The 19064-nt window shown below is 32.5% G+C and overlaps 2 protein-coding genes across 7 annotated transcripts; both read right to left on the reverse strand.

The window, feature by feature from the left end:
• Positions 1–204: 204 nt before the first annotated feature.
• On the reverse strand, positions 205–5210 carry LOC123219224 (sodium/calcium exchanger NCL2-like). 2 transcript variants are annotated; one of them, XM_044641038.1, is made up of 7 exons: positions 4603–5210; positions 2183–2404; positions 1911–2092; positions 1631–1752; positions 1216–1489; positions 831–1136; positions 205–736 (listed from the first exon to the last, which is right to left on the reverse strand). In XM_044641038.1, exons 1-7 carry the CDS (start codon positions 4970–4972, stop codon positions 488–490), a joined length of 1725 nt encoding a protein of 574 aa, XP_044496973.1. In that variant the 5' UTR covers positions 4973–5210; the 3' UTR covers positions 205–487. The 2 variants fall into 2 exon arrangements, with proteins under 2 accessions (XP_044496973.1, XP_044496972.1); XM_044641037.1 differs by having other exon boundaries at positions 831–1142.
• A 941-nt stretch (positions 5211–6151) lies between these two features.
• On the reverse strand, positions 6152–18015 carry LOC123217903 (probable pre-mRNA-splicing factor ATP-dependent RNA helicase DEAH9). 5 transcript variants are annotated; one of them, XM_044638975.1, is made up of 23 exons: positions 17810–18013; positions 17540–17684; positions 16937–17011; positions 15810–15899; positions 15327–15406; positions 14890–14959; positions 14689–14774; positions 13851–13920; positions 13588–13683; positions 13203–13308; positions 12726–12772; positions 12530–12613; positions 12379–12432; positions 11839–11939; positions 11244–11334; positions 9717–9881; positions 8631–8720; positions 8346–8417; positions 7727–7825; positions 7458–7544; positions 7120–7173; positions 6853–6932; positions 6152–6496 (listed from the first exon to the last, which is right to left on the reverse strand). In XM_044638975.1, the coding sequence occupies exons 1-23, from the start codon at positions 17911–17913 to the stop codon at positions 6349–6351; spliced, it is 2094 nt and encodes a 697-aa protein (XP_044494910.1). In that variant the 5' UTR covers positions 17914–18013; the 3' UTR covers positions 6152–6348. The 5 variants fall into 5 exon arrangements, 4 of the variants coding, with proteins under 4 accessions (XP_044494910.1, XP_044494911.1, XP_044494912.1 ...); XM_044638976.1 differs by lacking the exon at positions 8631–8720 and having other exon boundaries at positions 17810–18014; XM_044638977.1 differs by lacking the exon at positions 6853–6932 and having other exon boundaries at positions 17810–18014.
• Positions 18016–19064: the final 1049 nt, after the last annotated feature.

Below are 19064 nucleotides of genomic sequence, written 5' to 3' on the forward strand. Positions count from 1 at the left end.
CCATAATCTCCATCTGCTTGCGCACCACTACATCCATTATTCAATATATGTTAGCTGTTCGAGGAACTCTATGGAAAAGGATGCAGATCGAAATTATACAGCGCTTTTAAAATTTGGTTTTAAATTTCTGGGCTCGTGTTTTTAGTGCTTGTAGTTTGCAAGAATGGCTGAGTGGTGAAGTAAAGAAAGAAGAGAAGAGTCACGTAGTAAGCTGTTGCCTCTTATTAATTTTTAATAATAACGTATAAATGCAAATTTAAATGGTATATGTATTCAAATAATTTTATAAGTCGTGGTTCCTTGAGTTCAAGTATGAGATTCCTCACCAAACAATGTCTCAGGGAATCTGAAAATCCTGTTGTGCAAGGCAAGAAGCCATAAATTGTTGTGAACTGTTTAGTACATAATTTTTTTTTTTTTTTTAAATTCGGATTTGTCTTGCCTCCAATTATTCTTCGATGATAAGTATCAACATTTGCTTAATCGCTTAAGCCCAACCAAGAACTTCAGTGAGAATGTAAAGCAGAAGAAGAGATATGGGGTACAGAAGATATACTATAATGCATGTCCAAAATGGGATCTTGGTGATGAAGCTCCCTAATAACCCCATGGCAGTGCAAATTATCAAGATAACCAGAACTTCTGCTGACACATTCCAGCTCAAATCTCTTATGTAAACAAGCAGCAAGAATGTGGCTAAACCCGTTATGTTATTCGTGAATACTCCACCATAAATCTGCACAAAAGCTTTCACTTATCAGCCACCAATAACTTTTAGTTATTAGAGAAGTAATTATATCTTAATGAAAGAGGGAAATGGTTTGATTAACCTCAGAAAATGTTAAAGAGGCAGCATGTACTGTTTTCTCTCCTGCAGATTTGATTATTAAAAGCATCTGTCTGTAGCCTAAAGCTACAGGTATCACAACATATGAGACCGCAAATGAAGGAATGTTTGCAGAAGTGGAGAATTCTTGCAGGGTCAACATGAGGGGTATCCCAATCACTGCTGTAATGGCGGTTCCTACAATCACTAGAACAGCAGCTTTGATGTAATTCCACAAGGATTTTTCATCAGTTTTACTCTTGCTTTCCTTTTTCTGAGCTAGCAGACTCTTATTCTCTTCAATAGTGTTCTGTAACTGCAGTTCAATTAGTACATATTGAAATTCGATATCATGTATACCATATAAACGTGGGTTAATATATAAATACCTGTGACTTGTTGCTGGAAGATTTCAGTTGGCTAGAATGTGAATCTTGTTTCTTGTTGGAGTTATTAGCCTTTGTAAGCCATTTTGTGAGACCATTAACAAATTCTTTCTCATTAATATGAGCATCACCTGAGATATCAAACTCTTCCATCACCTTTGTTGCGAAATCCTCCTTATCCAAGCCTACTTGTTCAATCTGTATTCCTAGAATCAGTGCTCTCAGTTCATCATTCGATATAGACGCATCACCATCCTGGTCAACCTTGTGAAAGATGCTGCAAATTTATCAAGACTAACAATGAGATAACTGGGCAGCAGACTCTTGAAGTTCACATGCTTTAAAGAGGCATGACTGAAACATTGTTTCCTTCAGAAACTGGCGCAAGACCTGAGTGTAAATTAATCAGAAAACTTACTCTTTTATAAGGGTAAGATTAGGCTGGCCGTTCCTGGTAAGAAAACTCCCTAGTATTTTCTTCTTTACAAATTTATTCAACAGATAATCTAGTCTTCTGTTTTGAATCCATGGCTGAAAAACCTGCGCTCCATATTTTAATTATACAATTAGATATATATTCGTTAATTTGTGGCGTGAATCTATGAAACCATGCATAATCTGAAAAAGATTATGAATGTTGCAGCAACATGAATGGCAACTATAACTATGCAAAATCCACATCTTGAAGCTCATTTTACCTGATAGATCGAGTAGGAGATGAGGCAAATTAGCGTAATAATGAGAGAAATGAGGATCAGAATTCGTGTCCCAGTTGATGAATTGATAACTTTAGCTAGCTGAAGAACAAGAACTGGGATCATTGATAGAAGCATGATCATTGAAGTGTGCCTCGTCTCATTATCAGTTTCTACACCATAACCTGCAAGCATATATGCATGTTAATCCACCAATTTATTGAATTAGAGATACTCATTTTCATTACTAAGATATGTAAGGGTAGAGGAAAAACCAGTTAAACTGAATGGTTTCTTGTTATCTGAGTTCGATGAAGCTAAAGTTGAAGTTGATGTAGAAGTTTCTGAAGCTGCGGCATCGGAAAGATCATAGCTACCAACCGCAACAACAGAACCCCAACCCACAGAGAGTTGCATAATTGCTGTTCCTGCAAGCATGGCCATAACCACTGCTGCCATTGATTCAGTATTGCTCGAATCTTCCGAGACTCCGAACACTGAATGAGAACACGAATCATGTTAAAATATTTAAAATAAAACTAAATACATAAAAAGATTTAGAATATATACACTAATTATACTTACAACTATTTGATAATAATGGAAATTGTTGAATAAGTTTTGCATTGTTTTTGTTAATATTACAAAAAAAACAAAAAAAGGAAAACACAAGACCAATGTAACAATAACACTAAGTGGGTAACCCCAATTGATACAGTATTAAAATTTATGGTCGTGGGTGTGATTACTGTGTCTCAAATTTATCCGTCTAATAAATACAGATGAGATTCTTAGTTATTAAAAAAATTATGGTGACTTATGCATAAAGTTGTATTCATTATTCATACACATAGTTTTATTATTAAATTAAAGATAAAGTAATTGTGAGACCCCCAAACAAATCTCATATCAACAAAACATGAAAGATATTAGGTATAGATGTGTATCTCACACTATTTAAGAATGGAAAGATGAAATTGATTAAATAGCTTGTAAGCTTCTTAAACTATTAAATTACGTTTTGTGTTACAAAACTCAGAGTTATAATAACACTTAATTATATAAATACATATCATCTGTGTACTTACGAGAATTCAACAAAAAAATCTTATTTTCAAAATGCAATACGTTAAAGAAGTTTAAATCAAGTTTTTAATTAATGTATTGATATAATCACCATAAAATTTAGTAATATAAAGACCTTATAATTCATAGAATGTGTCTATTTAGCATTCAACATCAATTAAAAAACATGATCAACTAGAAATATATATATATTTTGTGTTACAAAACTCAGAGTTATAATAACACTTAATTATATAAATACATATCATCTGTGTACTTACGAGAATTCAACAAAAAAATCTTATTTTCAAAATGCAATACATTAAAGAAGTTTAAATCAGGTTTTTAATTAATGTATTGATATAATCACCATAAAATTTAGTAATATAAAGACCTTATAATTCATAGAATGTGTCTATTTAGCATTCAACATCAATTAAAAAACATGATCAACTAGAAATATATATATATATATATATATATATATATATATATATATATAAATATATATATATATATATATATATATATATATATATTTAGGTCTATTAATTGCCAGCTGAGATTGGAATATTCATAACTTATTGGACATTTGAATTGTTTGATTATACATTTACAAAATTGGTTCAGTTAACCCACTTGAGTCGATGATGACATTTTGGATTCCTAATCTTGTCAGCTTGTAAATACATTGCACCTTTGTTCCAAAACAATATAATAATGTATTTATTTCACTAATCTACCAAATCTAAAGATACATTTTATAAATAATTTAATATACAAATATCTAACTTTTGATAAGGTCAAAGATCACGTTTCTCCCAACTTGTAGTAGAAAATTTAAAATGGTCATATTGTCCTTTTCCAATTCCTGTAATTTACAAACAATTAAATATATTTTTAGTAATGTTATGTATCATAATTTTAAATAAATAATTAAATATTTAGATTATATATTATTATATGATTTATTATTATTTATTGATTTAAAATATCTAATCACGTGTTAATATATTATCTATATATTCTATCACATATTTAAAATATGTATATATAATTTTATTAATATATTTTTTAAAAGTTTAAATTAATTAAACTGGTAAAATATTAAAACTTTTAAAAAAAATATTTAACTTTAAATTTTTATTTATTTATTAAATATAATAATAATAACTCTGATTATTATACCTATAATTTATCCATTTGACCAAGATTTAAGAAACGTGAGCTCTGCCAACTTCCCACAAAAGTCAACAGTTGGCAAAATTACAAAGTGGCATCTATATCTTTCCTATTCACAACTATACTAAAGTTAGTTTGCTTCATAAACCATTGACACAACTTAAAATAGCTTCATTAACTATATTATGATCACGAGGATCGATAAAAAGGCAAACAAGGCACGATTTACCATTAAACATTAAAAAAAGAAAAAGAGAATAATTGGAATGGTGAAATATAGACCTAAATTGGATGAGATGTTAGGATTTAAAAGACTCTAAATTACATGTGTTCATGCATGCAGTTGGCAAATGTAAAATCGTCAAAATTTTGGCTTCTGTGAGGGAGTTGAAGAGGCATATTTGAGAAATAAGGAGACCGGCCTAGAGAAGAGGTAGAAGGAACTTACTGACAAGCAATATGATTTGAGGAAATACGCCAAGGACGTTGAACAAACTTGCACCAAATATACCAGTTCCAAACATTTGAAGAAAGAGGTTTGATCCACTTTGAATCATCTGCTGAGACAAATACAGCAACAATTCATACACCACCAACATGAAGAGCTCTCCCCAAACTGTAGATGAGCAAGGTAAGAAACTGTAAACTGGCTCACAAGTAACTGTTGTTCTAAGCTCAGTAAGTTCCAGGATTTCAGACTCATGGGTTGTTTGATTCATGCCGTCGGATAAAAGATTGAGATTTTGTTTAATTGAACGACTACTTCCATGGTAAATCATTGGGAGGAGTAGAAACAAAATCAATGCAGCTCTAGCCATTCTCCTTAGAAATAATTGATTAGAATAAGAAACTGACACCGATCAGGCTACTAGAAAGGCTAGCAGCTGAAGATGGAGCATTATTTTCTCGATCATAGTTAACTGTATGTCGGCAAAACCCTGTTGAACTCCAACTGTGAGCCCTGTTAACCGAGTTGAATTATCAACTAATCCGTTTAACACGCAATCAGATTGACCTTTAATCTTGTATCTATCTGAAAGTGCATCCCATGGTTGGCCACTGAATATGAAGAAACATGAATATAATAATAGTGAATTTTGAAATGAAATTAATGTTGGAAGCAAGTGAACTAACAGTCGTGGTTGTCTAGTAGCTGGAGCATAAACATTCTTCAAAGTGCAATTCATGGCTGTCCCATATTAGGTGAGGTAACATGGCTTCCAAGTTCTATTCATGTAGGGATAATACTTAATACAATAAAACTATCTGTGCATATTTTAAATACATAGATTTAAATTTATATAAATTATCATGTGATTGGATGATTTTAAATTAAAAATAAAATAACATTTAACCAAATGATGATATATATAAAAGTATATTTATTTATATATTTAAAATATATATGTGTAATATTGTTTATTCTTGTAATAGTCCAACTTTTGGGCTGCTTGGTTTAGGCGTAATACTCTTGCTTTTCAAAGAATGTGACTGCTCAATGTCAAACTAGATCAAGGTTACAAGGCATTTAGTATTTATTAGATGAATAATATTGCGTGTTCGATTTTGTAAACAAAATAATATGGAATTATAATCTAATTGGTCAATAAAATCATGCTCTTGGATAAGTATCAATAGTAATATATTATTATATTATTAAATGATTTAAATGTAAAATATATATTATTATATGATTAAATTATTTAAATTACATATAATATAAATTTAATTAGATGATAACACATCATCATTAGTACTTATTTTAATACACATAACACTACTCTAAATTGAAAAAACAAATTAATTGAGATATCATTATTTTATTCTTAATTTAAAATTACTTAATTATATGATAACACATTCTTTATATATTTAATTATGTACTCAAAAGTGATCACATTGTTTTATTGTTTATATTAACCCCTCGTTTTGAAGGAATGGAAAGTTAACTTTATAAAGATCAGAAATCTAAACAAAATGTCTGCAAAACAAAAGACTTAAAAATGATGAAATTAATTGGCCTAGAGATAGTCATAATCAAGAACAAAATTTCTGTTTAATCTTCAACAAGAGCAATAAACAGTTCTGGAACCATCACAATTGTCATTCCATGCTCTCTATATGTACAAGATACATTTAAAAAACTCAAGGTCATGGTTGTTAATGGTATTGATAATCTACAACAGATGCCCAGTTAGTTGGCAATGGGATTGAACCGCTGGTGCTGATAAAAATGCGGAGCAACTTCTAAAAGCCAAGAAGGATCAATGGAGATGATATTACGCATGTATTGTTTGTCTGTTGAAACGAGAGAATGGTATATTACCCACTTTGGATTTACTCTGCAAAACACCCATATGACACATTTAGCTTTTGCATAATTTGATTAATAATGATAAACCCAGATACTTTTGCATCACAGCTTGAACGAGGACAGCATTAAGCTGCAAATCAGATCTGGAGGTGCAAGAGCTATGATGTATGTTCCAGAGTATCAGTAAACAAGAAGTTGAGCAAATATTCTAGAATAGAACACCATTGGCAGAAATACAGTTATTGCAGTGACAACTTCTAAAAGACTTACCAAATTAACCATGGTTTTTTTTTTTTTTTTTTAACATCCTTGCTTCTAAACATAATCCACTTTTAGCACATTTCCAACTTAGAGAAAAAATATAAACCCAGTCTCTGCACTGACCTGAATAACACCGAAGATGGATGAATATAAACTTCTTGAGAACCTCTGACAGTCTTGTACATCCCACTTTGACTGAATGGCTTTAAAAAAAATAAACAACTCAGATTCATCAGAACATCAACCTAAGAAAAACTCCTGGAAGCCATTTTAATTTATAATGAATTAACTAAAATAAGAAATGAATATCCTAAAATATTTGAGATAAAAGAAAAAGATGAAGCAAAAATAGGTGAATACTCCAAATTGTGGTGAACAAATATTACTCACTTCTAAATGGCATGCATTAGCAAAAAATCCTGCAGTAACTGCTTTTCTTACAATCTGCAAAATGTACATAGTAGGTTAGTAATGTTTTTAATTTGATTGATGCTTCTGCCAGCAGTACACAAAATGGCAAATTATATATAGTAGCAGCACTACAAATTTAAGAAAATGCCCAGGAAAAGGCAAGCTATAGAAAGGGGGTAATCAACAAGAGGTATTCACGCTTTTTCTCACTTTCGGGAAATCATATTCATTTTTTGAACATTTTCTTCAGTTAATCAGTAAAAGGGTGAAAAATAACTTTCCTTCAGTAAATCAGTGAAAGCATTAAAAATACTTACTTGCATATCGCTTTCACATGATTTTAACACTATGCCTATTCTCTGTGCAATTCTTCTGAGTTGTTCTCTAATTTCAGTAACTTTTTTCTGCAAACAGATAAAATAAATACTAACATCAACATAAGTCCTATATAAATTGAATGCACCAAATAATTGCCCCTTAAATCTTGGGAAAAAAAATCAAACTTTGTGCATGTAAGTCAAAGGACATATTAAAAAGTTTGTGAATTATATTATATTGTTAAGAGCAACTAAATCCAGTTACCTACCATGGCCTGGTAGTTTACAAAGTTCTTATGACACCACCGTGAAGATTTACCAGATTGAAGAAAACCTTTGTAAACATTTAGGAATGTGACATGGTCACCCTGCAGGTATGACAGAAACAATTAAAGAGGTAAAACATAAACAGCAAACAGCAGAAGAAATAAAGACTAAAGAAAACACGGAAGTGAGAACGGTTGAAGATATATCTACAGTGCAGTTAAATTATTCTAAGGCAGAGAAAAATGAGACTACACAGAGGTATTTAAATTTAATTCAGGATAATTTATTATAGTGAATTTCAACATGTTAGATACAATTATAATTAGTCCAAGATTCTAACCAACTCGGTAACTCGAATGTGTCAACAATCACAATTAAGGTCCATCTTCCACCACAAAGTAAATGGAGAGATAAGTGTACAACCGAGTGAACAATAAAAAGAATAGGACTGATAAGGTTCATTCAGGTACATTGGCCTAAAAGGCATACACTTCAAGTGCTACAAGTATCTCAGAAATGTTTAAAGTACAGGAAATTCCAAGATAACAAGCAGAAAAGATGTGTAAATCTGGTCTAAAATACATAAAGTTCATTCAACCATTTATAGTTTGAATCAAATACCTCAGCAGCAGCAAACCTTAACTTGGCTTCATCCAGTTCCTTTTGTGCTCCCCTCCCAGAAACCCATATAGACTGCAAAATGGACATTTTAATGAAAACAGTATCTTTTCTCTTAGATCATTTACTGATTTACAGGTAATTTTCAATATGCTTTATTCCATAATAATAGCTTTTACCAGGTCTTTCATCCAAGAGAATGATATTAAGTAAACTTACTATTCTTGTTTCCTAACCAAAAAAAGGGTGACTTGACTATTGCACAATGGGATAAAGGTAAAAAATTACTTGGATGGAGAGAACTGCAGCAACTGTTATAATCTCCTCTGAACATCCAAGTTCATTTGAAGCCAAGATCATTTTGGAAATCATCGGTTCCTAAAAAAAAGGAAAATTTTAACAAATGCATTCAATTGATAAAGTAAAACATCATTAGACGAGTAAAAACATAACATAACTCGAAATCTCAATATATCCAAAAGCAGCAGCCAATAGTTGATCAGTACAGCAGATAAAGGTTGAAAAAAAAAAGGGGTGTTGTGAGAAAATAGATAAAAATTTTGCACCAATTGATAAATTAATAAACACAGAGTTGCAAGGCTTTTAGTTCACAGTGATTTACCCCTCTTAACTACTACAGTGGAGCACAGCTCAATTTGCAAAGGAATGATACAATTTAAAAATGCAAAAATCAAATAAGAAGAGCTGATATATGCAAACGTAAATTCATCTGTGTTTCACTCTTCAAATCTCTCACTTGATGGACCATGGATAAATAATGAAGAAAAGATATCTAATGATTCCAGGAAAATCAACATGTTTTAGCATAGTTACAAATATTGGATATGATTATAAATTATAACTTGATTCACCCATGTCATAAAACAGTTTGTATCATGCACCATACGAAGTGTAACAAGGCCTTCAAAATTAGAAAATAAATTTCAGGATTAAACTTTTTTTAGAATAAGAGAACAAGGTTCCATATGAATGGTTACATTTAACATATTACAAATGGAAGATAGTTCAATTTAACACAAAATCCACTGAAGATAAGAGCATAAACTCAATAAGTCTTACAGGATTTTAGAAAACATGCCTCAAAAATTCAGGCAAAGCTCATAGAGAGTATAATTTCTTTGGGCGATTCATAAGAAAGACATGATAGGCTACCTTAATTAATGCTCTATCCATCCAACAGCAATATATAGCCCATTTGTATAATTTTCATGCTGTATTGATCTAATTGGAAAGATGATCCTAATCTCATGCCATGGTGTAATAATTTTACATGAACATGAAGGCACCAAAAACAGCATACATAAATGTCAGAAGAGTTTATATATAGCTAATAGTAATAAATTGGCAACATACCAAAGGAATCTCTGCAACTTGAAACCCAGTAGGTGATGTAAGTTTGGCATCATCATCAAGGACTCCAAGTGAATAAAGCACTTCAAGTGCTCGGACCATTGCTTCAGGCGGTGGAGATGCAGGCCAATCAAAGCCCAAGATATTATCTATGCCCAATGCTTTTAACTGAAAAAATAAGAAATGAGCTACAAGCATTCAAACAAAATTAAGAACACACTTACAAGAGACACTCATATTGCCTACAAAACAAATGAATAAAATAATTCACAACCAACATAATTTTGCTTTAATTCACAATAACAGTAAGGATAACCTACCAGAAGTAGTTTCAATCTAGAATGCTGCTGTAAGAATATCTAACACAAGCAATAGTTTAGGCAAATGGTACAGTGGGAAAAACTGAAACACCACTTAGCTGATATTACACAACACCATGGTACTTCTCTTAGCCAAAGCGGCAACCAACTTATTCAAGAAACATGGCCTCTCCTTTGCTGATCGCAAAATTTATGAAACTATGAGGGTTTATGACTATTAGAAAAGATGAATAGCCTTGGCATCATATGGCTCATTGTGGCAGGCACTAAGACACCTAGCTACGGCTCATATATATGTCACCAAATGAATCAATGAAACAGTCTCTATGCATAAAAAATGTATCACTGACATGTTATTGTGGATTGAAAGGGAGGCAAGTAAGGGTGAGGCATGTGACATTCATGTGGCATGTTTTGTGTTCCTCATGACATTTAACTCGTTTGGAAACCTAATACTGTCATGTAATTTACTGGACCCTGATTCAAAGGATGGCGCAGATTTTTTACAGCAATGATGGGGTTAGTGTCAATGACAGGAAGCATGTCAACTACACAAAACGTTAGTGTATTAGGTGATGTCTACCTACCCTGATAAGCCTAAGACCAAACCTATCTCCATACAATGTAGGGTCACAATATCATTCCCAGTTAATCACATGACACCCTCATCACGTTTGACACTATTCCTGATTAGTTCCTTGATTGGTCCCACCATCCTTACCTTGACTCTCTTTCAGACACTTGGTGGGGAAATAGATAACACACACAACGAATGAGAACTTAGACATGCACAAATATCATTTGTTAGGGGTCAACACTTGCCAACTACCCAAAAGACTAGCCTATCAGGTGATACTAGCTATCCATCCTTATAAGCCCAAGAACCAATCCCAATTTCTATTTGATGTGAGATCACAACTAGGCAACATAAGGAATCTCTTCCAAAATTTCTTCTTGATGATGGCATATAGTTTTTTATTCAAATATAGCATAGATAACCAACCATAAGTCAGAAGGGTGCCATCAAAGTAATGTGTCATGTCTATTTAAGAAGTAATAATTACATATAAAACAATTTAATCTTTGTAAGAGCAAATGTAAATGCAAGCAAAAAAATACAGACTCCAGTGGAAGGGTTCAGAGCAAATGTGACACTGAAGTGATATGATAATATGATACCTATTGCAATCACACCCAAAAAAAAAGGTACCTGAATGACGCAAGTAACCAGGTTTGATCTCTGCATCTCTGGGATCCCCTCAGCAGGCATCTCATTTACAAAATACTCTTCTGTGTATAACCTGCTTGCAGACACCGAGAATTAAAAAAATTAATTTGTCACAAAACGCTAAAGATTTGTGGCATGTGTAACTTCAAGTTGCATGGTAGATAAGGAGATAACAATGGTATCATCACAACTTTAGGTTGTGACTCTTGGTCATTACTCCAAATACAAGACAATATCAAGTCTAAGAAAATATACAGAAAAATAAAAATAGAAGTCTGATGGTTTCCTTGACCAAATGAAAGAGAAGACCCCAACAAAATAAAAAGTATAATGCATATGGATTTGACGAACCAACGGATCATAGAAGATTATTTTTTAATAAATGAGAAGCCACCCTTTACTTGGACGTGATTAAAGGTAAACAAACTTCATAATAATATTAAACGCTTAGGTTTAGTAACCGAAAGAAAAACAAATCAACATTGATGGTAAATGTCACAATTAGACACATTCAATTTACACAACTGCTGACAAAAATTACTAACACTAAAGTACTGTAACTGACTGCTGTCAGCACCTGTAACATTTCCCAGGCCGAACTCTTCCAGCCCTACCAGCTCTTTGTCTTGCAGATGCCTTTGATATTGGTGCCACTACCAGATTTTCAATGTCTGAAATCTGTAACAAAGTAAATGCAAGAGATAAAGCAGATCCGCAATGAAAACAACATAGCTACCAGAGTATACAATTTTGCAGTATCATTACCAAAAGGAGGAAAAAATAAACCAAGAATGAAGAATTATGTAACAAATAGCAAGAGTAATAATTATGCTACAGGGATAACTGTGGATAAGTTGTTCTTAAATAGTTCAAAATAGTAACTCCCCAATCTATCTTTTAATATTTGCAGTGCTAGATGATTTTAATCTCATCATCAGAGAAATACATCACATAGGGAAAAGACTATAAATTAATTAGGTTCATCACATCACAAAACCAGTCACTGCAAAGACACAAGATATAAATTTGCATAAGAAAAAAAGATGCAGCTCCTACATCAACCCAGGAAACCATAGAATTACATGATTTAAGCATGAAAATTATAGCAAGGAATTACCGGGTTGTAGAAACGCTGTTTTGAGAAACCACTGTCAACAACGTAAACAATTCCCTGCATATATCAGAAATAAGGAAGAATCAGACTACCACCAGGTCACTTCTAACTAATCACATTCAATGGATACTGATCTCAATAGCAGAGATGTTACCTCCAAGGTCAGTGATGTCTCTGCTATATTAGTTGATATCACCACTTTCCTCTTTCCTCTAGAAGTGGGAGAAAACACTAGCTCCTAATGATATCAGAGAGCATAGAAGTGGAGTCAGTAAACCCAAAATTCGAAGAACTAAAATCCAGAGATACCAGCACATCAGAACCCAGCTACCTCAAAGTACATCACTAACCTGTTCTGCTCGAGAAAGTCCAGAATACAGGGGCAATATAATCAATCCTGAAATTGAAGATTCAATGATACAATGAGGTCTTATAACTTTATAAAACAGTGTCTGACACATTAAGATTCAAATGTAATCTGTGTTTGTTATAGTGAAATTTGTCCAGTGTGGAAAGTAATACAGCAAAGTTCAGCCTTTGAAAATTATAAAAAAATAATGTTAATTAAACATTTTAAACTTGTATTATAACTTTACACAGTTAAAAATTTTTTAAAAGTCAACTATTTGCAAACTAATTGTCCCTATCCAATATTGCAAGCCAACTTTGATGTCAAACTTTTAATACCTAAGCTCAGAATACTTATAAATGCATTTTCAAATAGGTGTGTGAATATTTACCTTTCATTTTTATCAATGTATGCATATGGACATAAACATGTGAAAACACAAAGCATAAAAGCATATATATGATGAACATCTTTGTACCTGAAGAGTTCTTCCTATTGGTCCGAGCTTCTTCAGTAAGCAAATGAACAGCAGTGTCAATATCATCTTGACCAGTGAGAAATACCAGGATATCACCGGGAGGTTCCTAATTAACAAATAAGATATAGGAAACAACTGTGATTCAATTAATGAACCACTATGCATCATCTCTACTGCTATTATAACAAAAGATTCCCTCAACTTGAGATTATCTAGCATAGGTACTAGAAAATGCAGGATAGGAAAACCCTGCTTTACTAAAAAGACAATACAAAAGCTTGCAATAGAAGCTTTCATCTCTTTGGAGAGGGACCGGCCAAAAACTAATCTCCCTATGGAGGGGTGAAATAAATGAATAAATATTATATAGCAATCTTCAAGGTACCTGATCATTAATTAACACCACTGTTGATACAGCGGCCCGTACATAATCTGAGACAGGCTCCTCAACATAGTGAATTTGCACATTAAACCCTCTACCCTGAAATATAAGCAGATTACAAAATAATTTTGTCATTCTCAGTTCACAAAAGAATGTCAAATAAAGATAACTCCTCTCTAAAAGTACATAAATTGGCTTCCCAAGAACAAGTTTAAACACATAAACACAGACAAGGAAAGGAGGGACTGCTGTATTCTAAATCTTACCTCTACTGATAGGATTGTCGGCTCCATCTTTGGTACAAACTCTTCTCCTTCCAAAACTCGACGGCTTTTTCTGTGTACAAGAAAGAATATATTTGATCAAATTGATAAACATCAGATATCTGAGGTAAAGACCATATTGTCAATTAACATAACATCAGATTCCCACAAATGAAAAAAAAGGGCCAGAAACGTATAGAAGAATAAAATTGTCACCAAGGTGACAACAAATATAGTTTTAAAACTCTATGAATGTTTTCATCTTGTGCATTAGCAAACTCCAGTGATATACAATAATCAGAAAATTTCCACATCAAGCACTAGACAACCCAAGAGTAGCTAGAACAATCACATGACAACAAAAAAAATCCAATATCATCTGCACATAATAGAAGAATAAAATTTGTTTAAAGATTTCAAAGTGCCAAGGCTAGAAATATTAAAAATTTTCTATATACACAAACTTTTTATGCTCATGCTAAGCTGACTACACCTTGCATAGGAAAACACTGCAAAGCAAATTTGTCAACTCTGTCAAGAGGTCCTGATTCATTTCACCCTGAAACGCTCTATGATCCAATGAGAACAGAACATTAAGTTTCTCCTTCTGACAGCATAGACTTTCTAAGTTTATATCACATATGCCATAAACTAAGTACGAAGCTTATAGAAGACTATAAATGAATTTGATAAATGAACATGGATTGTTTTTAATCTAAGAAGTCATTTTCCTCAATATGAATGGATTTCTAGTGCATTTATTGAGGTTCTTAGAGTTCCTATAATAGAACTTTGGCATGCCAAGAAAAAATAAACCAAAGTACAGAGCTCAGGCAATAACCTCGCCTGAAAGAAAGAAGACATTGATTTTGCTTCAATTGTAGCAGATGAGATAATAAGACGTAGCTGTGGTCGACGTCGTTGGATCTGAAATCTCAAAAATTAACAAGCATAAATAAAGACAAAGCCAAACAACAAGAAAAATAACAACCTTCAATTTCTTCTGCCAACACTTGTAAATCTTGGTAGCTAAAACTGATACCTTTTTCAAGAGGCCTAGTAAAATGTCAGTTGAAATAGACCTTTCATGAGCCTCGTCCACCATTATGACACTAAGATGGTCACATAAAAAAATTAAAGAAGGATTATATTACATAAAAATATAACAAATTAAAAAAAATACAATTCTAATATAGCAAAATAATATGCCAAATCTACAATGTAAAATTGCAAAAAGGAAGGTAGTGACGAGTTTGTTTACTTATGAACCGACAACTGTATCTAATGTCATTAAAAGTACATTTCTAGTTTTCCAACTTCAGAATATGCTTTTGAACTTTGATGGCCAATCCACTTTTGGGAAGTTATTTTTTAAAACCATGAGTTTCTGCAGTTGTACTTTGAGGGGAAAAGGAAAAACAAATTTAACCATACACTTCAAAAAGAGAAAGTATTAAAAAAATCCTGGAGCTATAATACCTATATTTAGTCAAAAGAGGATCATCCATCATTTCTCTGAGTAACACCCCATCTGTCAGAAATTTTATCATAGTTACACCCTGCACCACCAAAAAAGGAAGCCCCAGCATTCATAGCATAGATTATCATAACAAATAGGGGTTAGGATTAGGAGCCCCACTTTTTTTACACAACTTTTGACACAATTTTTGTGCCATTAGAGTGAAGCATTTGAATGGTTGAGATTGAATCTAATGCACAAGTTGCATTAAATCTCAAACATCTAAAGTGCTAGATTCAATGGCCTAAAATTTGTGTTATTTGTGAAAAAGTGGGGATGTGGAATCGTCCCCAATAAATAATGTCATGGAATTTTCAAGTGATCATGACAATGCAAAGATATGGCATCCACAAGCAGTGAAAAACTTATGAAAGCAAACAAATAGCACAATAAGATGATAGTCAATGGCTAATAAGAAGAAGAAAGATGACAAGAACTCTCACTTTATTTGTCAGATCTTCAAATCTAATTGTGTAACCAACTTCCTCCCCAACCTTGACCCCCATCTCTTCTGCCACTCTTGAAGCAACTGCCTGATGTCAGTACCACCAAATATTAGTACAAAAAAAAAAGTAAATAAAATAAGAGACAATATTTAATATGAAAATCATACATAGATATTTGGAATTATAAAAAAAAAAAAAATCAGTGGAACCAAAAATACAAAACCCTAATTATAATCTGCATCACAGACACCTAATGTGAAGTTATCAACAAACAAAGGGAATGATAACAGCATTTTGAAATGAGTCAATCTAATTTAATCTAGCAAATTCTAAGAAACGAAATGATTTTCAAGAATCTCAACATTCCAATTGTTTACCCCTCGTAAGGCTAAAGAATTTCAAGAAGTATCAATTGTTTACATTGATACCTTGAAACCTTGAATGCCTCAGGCTAAAACAACACAATAAAGCAGTAGCTATTACATTAAGATTTGTAATCTCTAAACAACTGAAGCAAAGCATTATAGTGGTATATAAATTATGAACATGTCTACACCATGCCTAAAACAAAGAGCTACTACTTTATGAAAGTTCTTTTTTTATCTCATAGTAATATCATGAATATACTATCAGCCTATTTGTCTGTTTCAGCAGCCAAGAATCATGTATTGAGCTAAATATGCCCAGTAAATGCTCCAACTATGAGAATACCTCTGCACATGAAGTATGTAATAGAGCCAGATAAAGAATTATTTGATAATCTCATTAATATACAATACATATATAGCAAACTTAAATGCCTGGAAAAGGCTCTCTGCAAAAGTTATGCCCAAACGAAGCCGATCTCCCTTTAGCAGATAGTTTTATGAAATCCCTCAGCTTAGATTATTTGCATAAATGAACTCACACCTAGCTCTTGAAAACCATTTCTTATTCACACACACACACAAAAGGCACTTCAAGTGCACAGTTGGCCACCAAACAACAACAATGTGAAGGTTATTTCGCTAAGACATCAAACATAAGTCAATTAGGATGCCACTAAGAAATAACTTCAAGCATAAGTAGTTCAAATCAACCAATCACTAAAGAAAAATGGCTAACAAAAAACAAATATATATCACCTGGACAGCCAATCGTCTTGGTTGAGTGCAAGCAATAACACGACCACCATCAGCCCAGCCTGCTTCTTTAAGGTACTGTAATTTCATCACACAATAATCAACATTCAATTTTTAAAAAGAATCTCAATAGCCCAAACAAATGTAGAAACCACAAAGAGAAAACATTTCCAAAACGACCATTATTACAAGATATTACACTCATCCTGCTCTTTTAAATCATTCATTCTGCTTTCTAATAGTATAGAATTGAAAATGAGAATTGCAACCGGTAAACATAAAACCAATAATATGCATAACTATTTTCCATTCATCAAACACAAAAGTATTAACCAATCTATAAGCGATAATCAAACCCACACCAAGCTAGATGGTCTATTTTCTTTCATTTCCCCTGACTGCTCAGCAAGAAAATGAAACTACACAATCTCTAATGATACAATTCACCTTTTAAGATAACAAAATAATCCACTGGATTGTCACTGAAACTAAGACTCATAAAGCAGCAAAGAAACATTTTCTCCCAAATCATCTGATCATAACCAACAACCAAACAAAACCCAAGAAAAGAAGGGGCAAAACAAAAGTTAAAAAAAGCGAAATAACCTGGGGAATCTGAGTGGTTTTGCCACTTCCAGTCTCGCCAACAATGATAGTAGTAGCATGTGTCTCCACTAAATAAAGAAGAGCTGTACGGTATTTGTACACTGGCAATCTCTGCCTCTGTTTCTCAATACTCGCATGCCCATACCTAAAAACAAACACGAACATAAGAAACAAAAGTCCATATAAAATGGGCCTACGGACTCATACCTTTGAGTATGTAATTGAGTAAGAGATGCAAATATATAATAATAAGTGAGGAAAAAAATGTACCCGGAGGAAGAGGAAGAGAGAGAAGATGACAAGAAAAGGACGCCGCCTTCTTCGTCGTCGAGTAGGCGAGGCTTCTCGGTACCAGGTTTCCAGAACTGAGCCATTCTATGCCTACTCTCTACTCACTGCTAACTGTTATTGTGCAGCGAACCAATTCGCACTGTTAACAATGTAACCACGTTGCTCCGGCGAAAATGGGTCATTATTCACAAAAATGACAAAATTATTAAAAAAAAAAAATTGACCAATGTACTCAAAGAGTTAAAGTAGAAAATTACTTTTTTTGTTTTGTTTTGGGAACGATTCTAAATTGGCCCAGTAAGGCCCAATAATTTAAAGTACCAACTAGTTTAAGAAGTTAATTTTAATTTGTCATTCAGTTAAAGTTAGACTCAAATTAAGTCAGTTTGAGTTTGATTCGAACAAACTCAAAACGAACTAGCCCTAAGCAAGTTTAAGCCAATATTTTCGAGCTCAAGCTTACTTGTCAAAATTTGTGAGTTAAAAATTTTGATACAAAACGTGTTATTTTGATTAATATGTATTAAAATGATATCGTTTTAATAATAAATTAATTAAAAGCTCGAACTTGAAATGAGCCGAGCCAAACTCGAGCTAAGTTTGAGTTCAAACATAACGAGTTCGACAAGCTCAAGCTTTATTATAACTTGAGCTCGATTCGATTTGAATTCAATCCTAGTCTTCAATGAGTTTTGAACTGATACTCTCTTGTTTGAACACTCCACCTCTGCCACTTAATCAACTTGCCATTGAGGCTAGTAAATTACATTTTTTCATCTTTTAATAATATAAATCATATTTTTACACGTATTCCTAACTCTATTTAAAAAAAAAACAGTATTATAGAGTCGGACTAATAGCTTTATTTTACAAAAATTTTGAAACAAAGGGAAAAACAATAACCCTTTTTTAAAATCTCATCTTAATGTTTTAAAAATGGCAAATGAAAGTTTTTTCAAGTTTAAAATTTTGCCATTCAATCATTCCAAAAGTCTAAAAATCCTAACCCTTGCCCCATGCCAAGTCCTTGATAATAGGCTTATTTCCACTCAAGATTTGGTGAAATCTCAAATTCATATTTATTAATTTGTAAAAACTCAAATATATATTATTTTATTAAAATTTATTATTAGAGTTATGGGTAAAAATATTATTTAACTAAAAGAATTAAAAAAAAATTAAAAATTTATCATATTACTCCGCTTTTCCACTTTTAGTTTAAAAGCTAATAATT

This window comes from Mangifera indica, chromosome 6 (genome assembly GCF_011075055.1).
Source record: "Mangifera indica cultivar Alphonso chromosome 6, CATAS_Mindica_2.1, whole genome shotgun sequence".
NCBI lineage: Eukaryota > Viridiplantae > Streptophyta > Magnoliopsida > Sapindales > Anacardiaceae > Mangifera > Mangifera indica.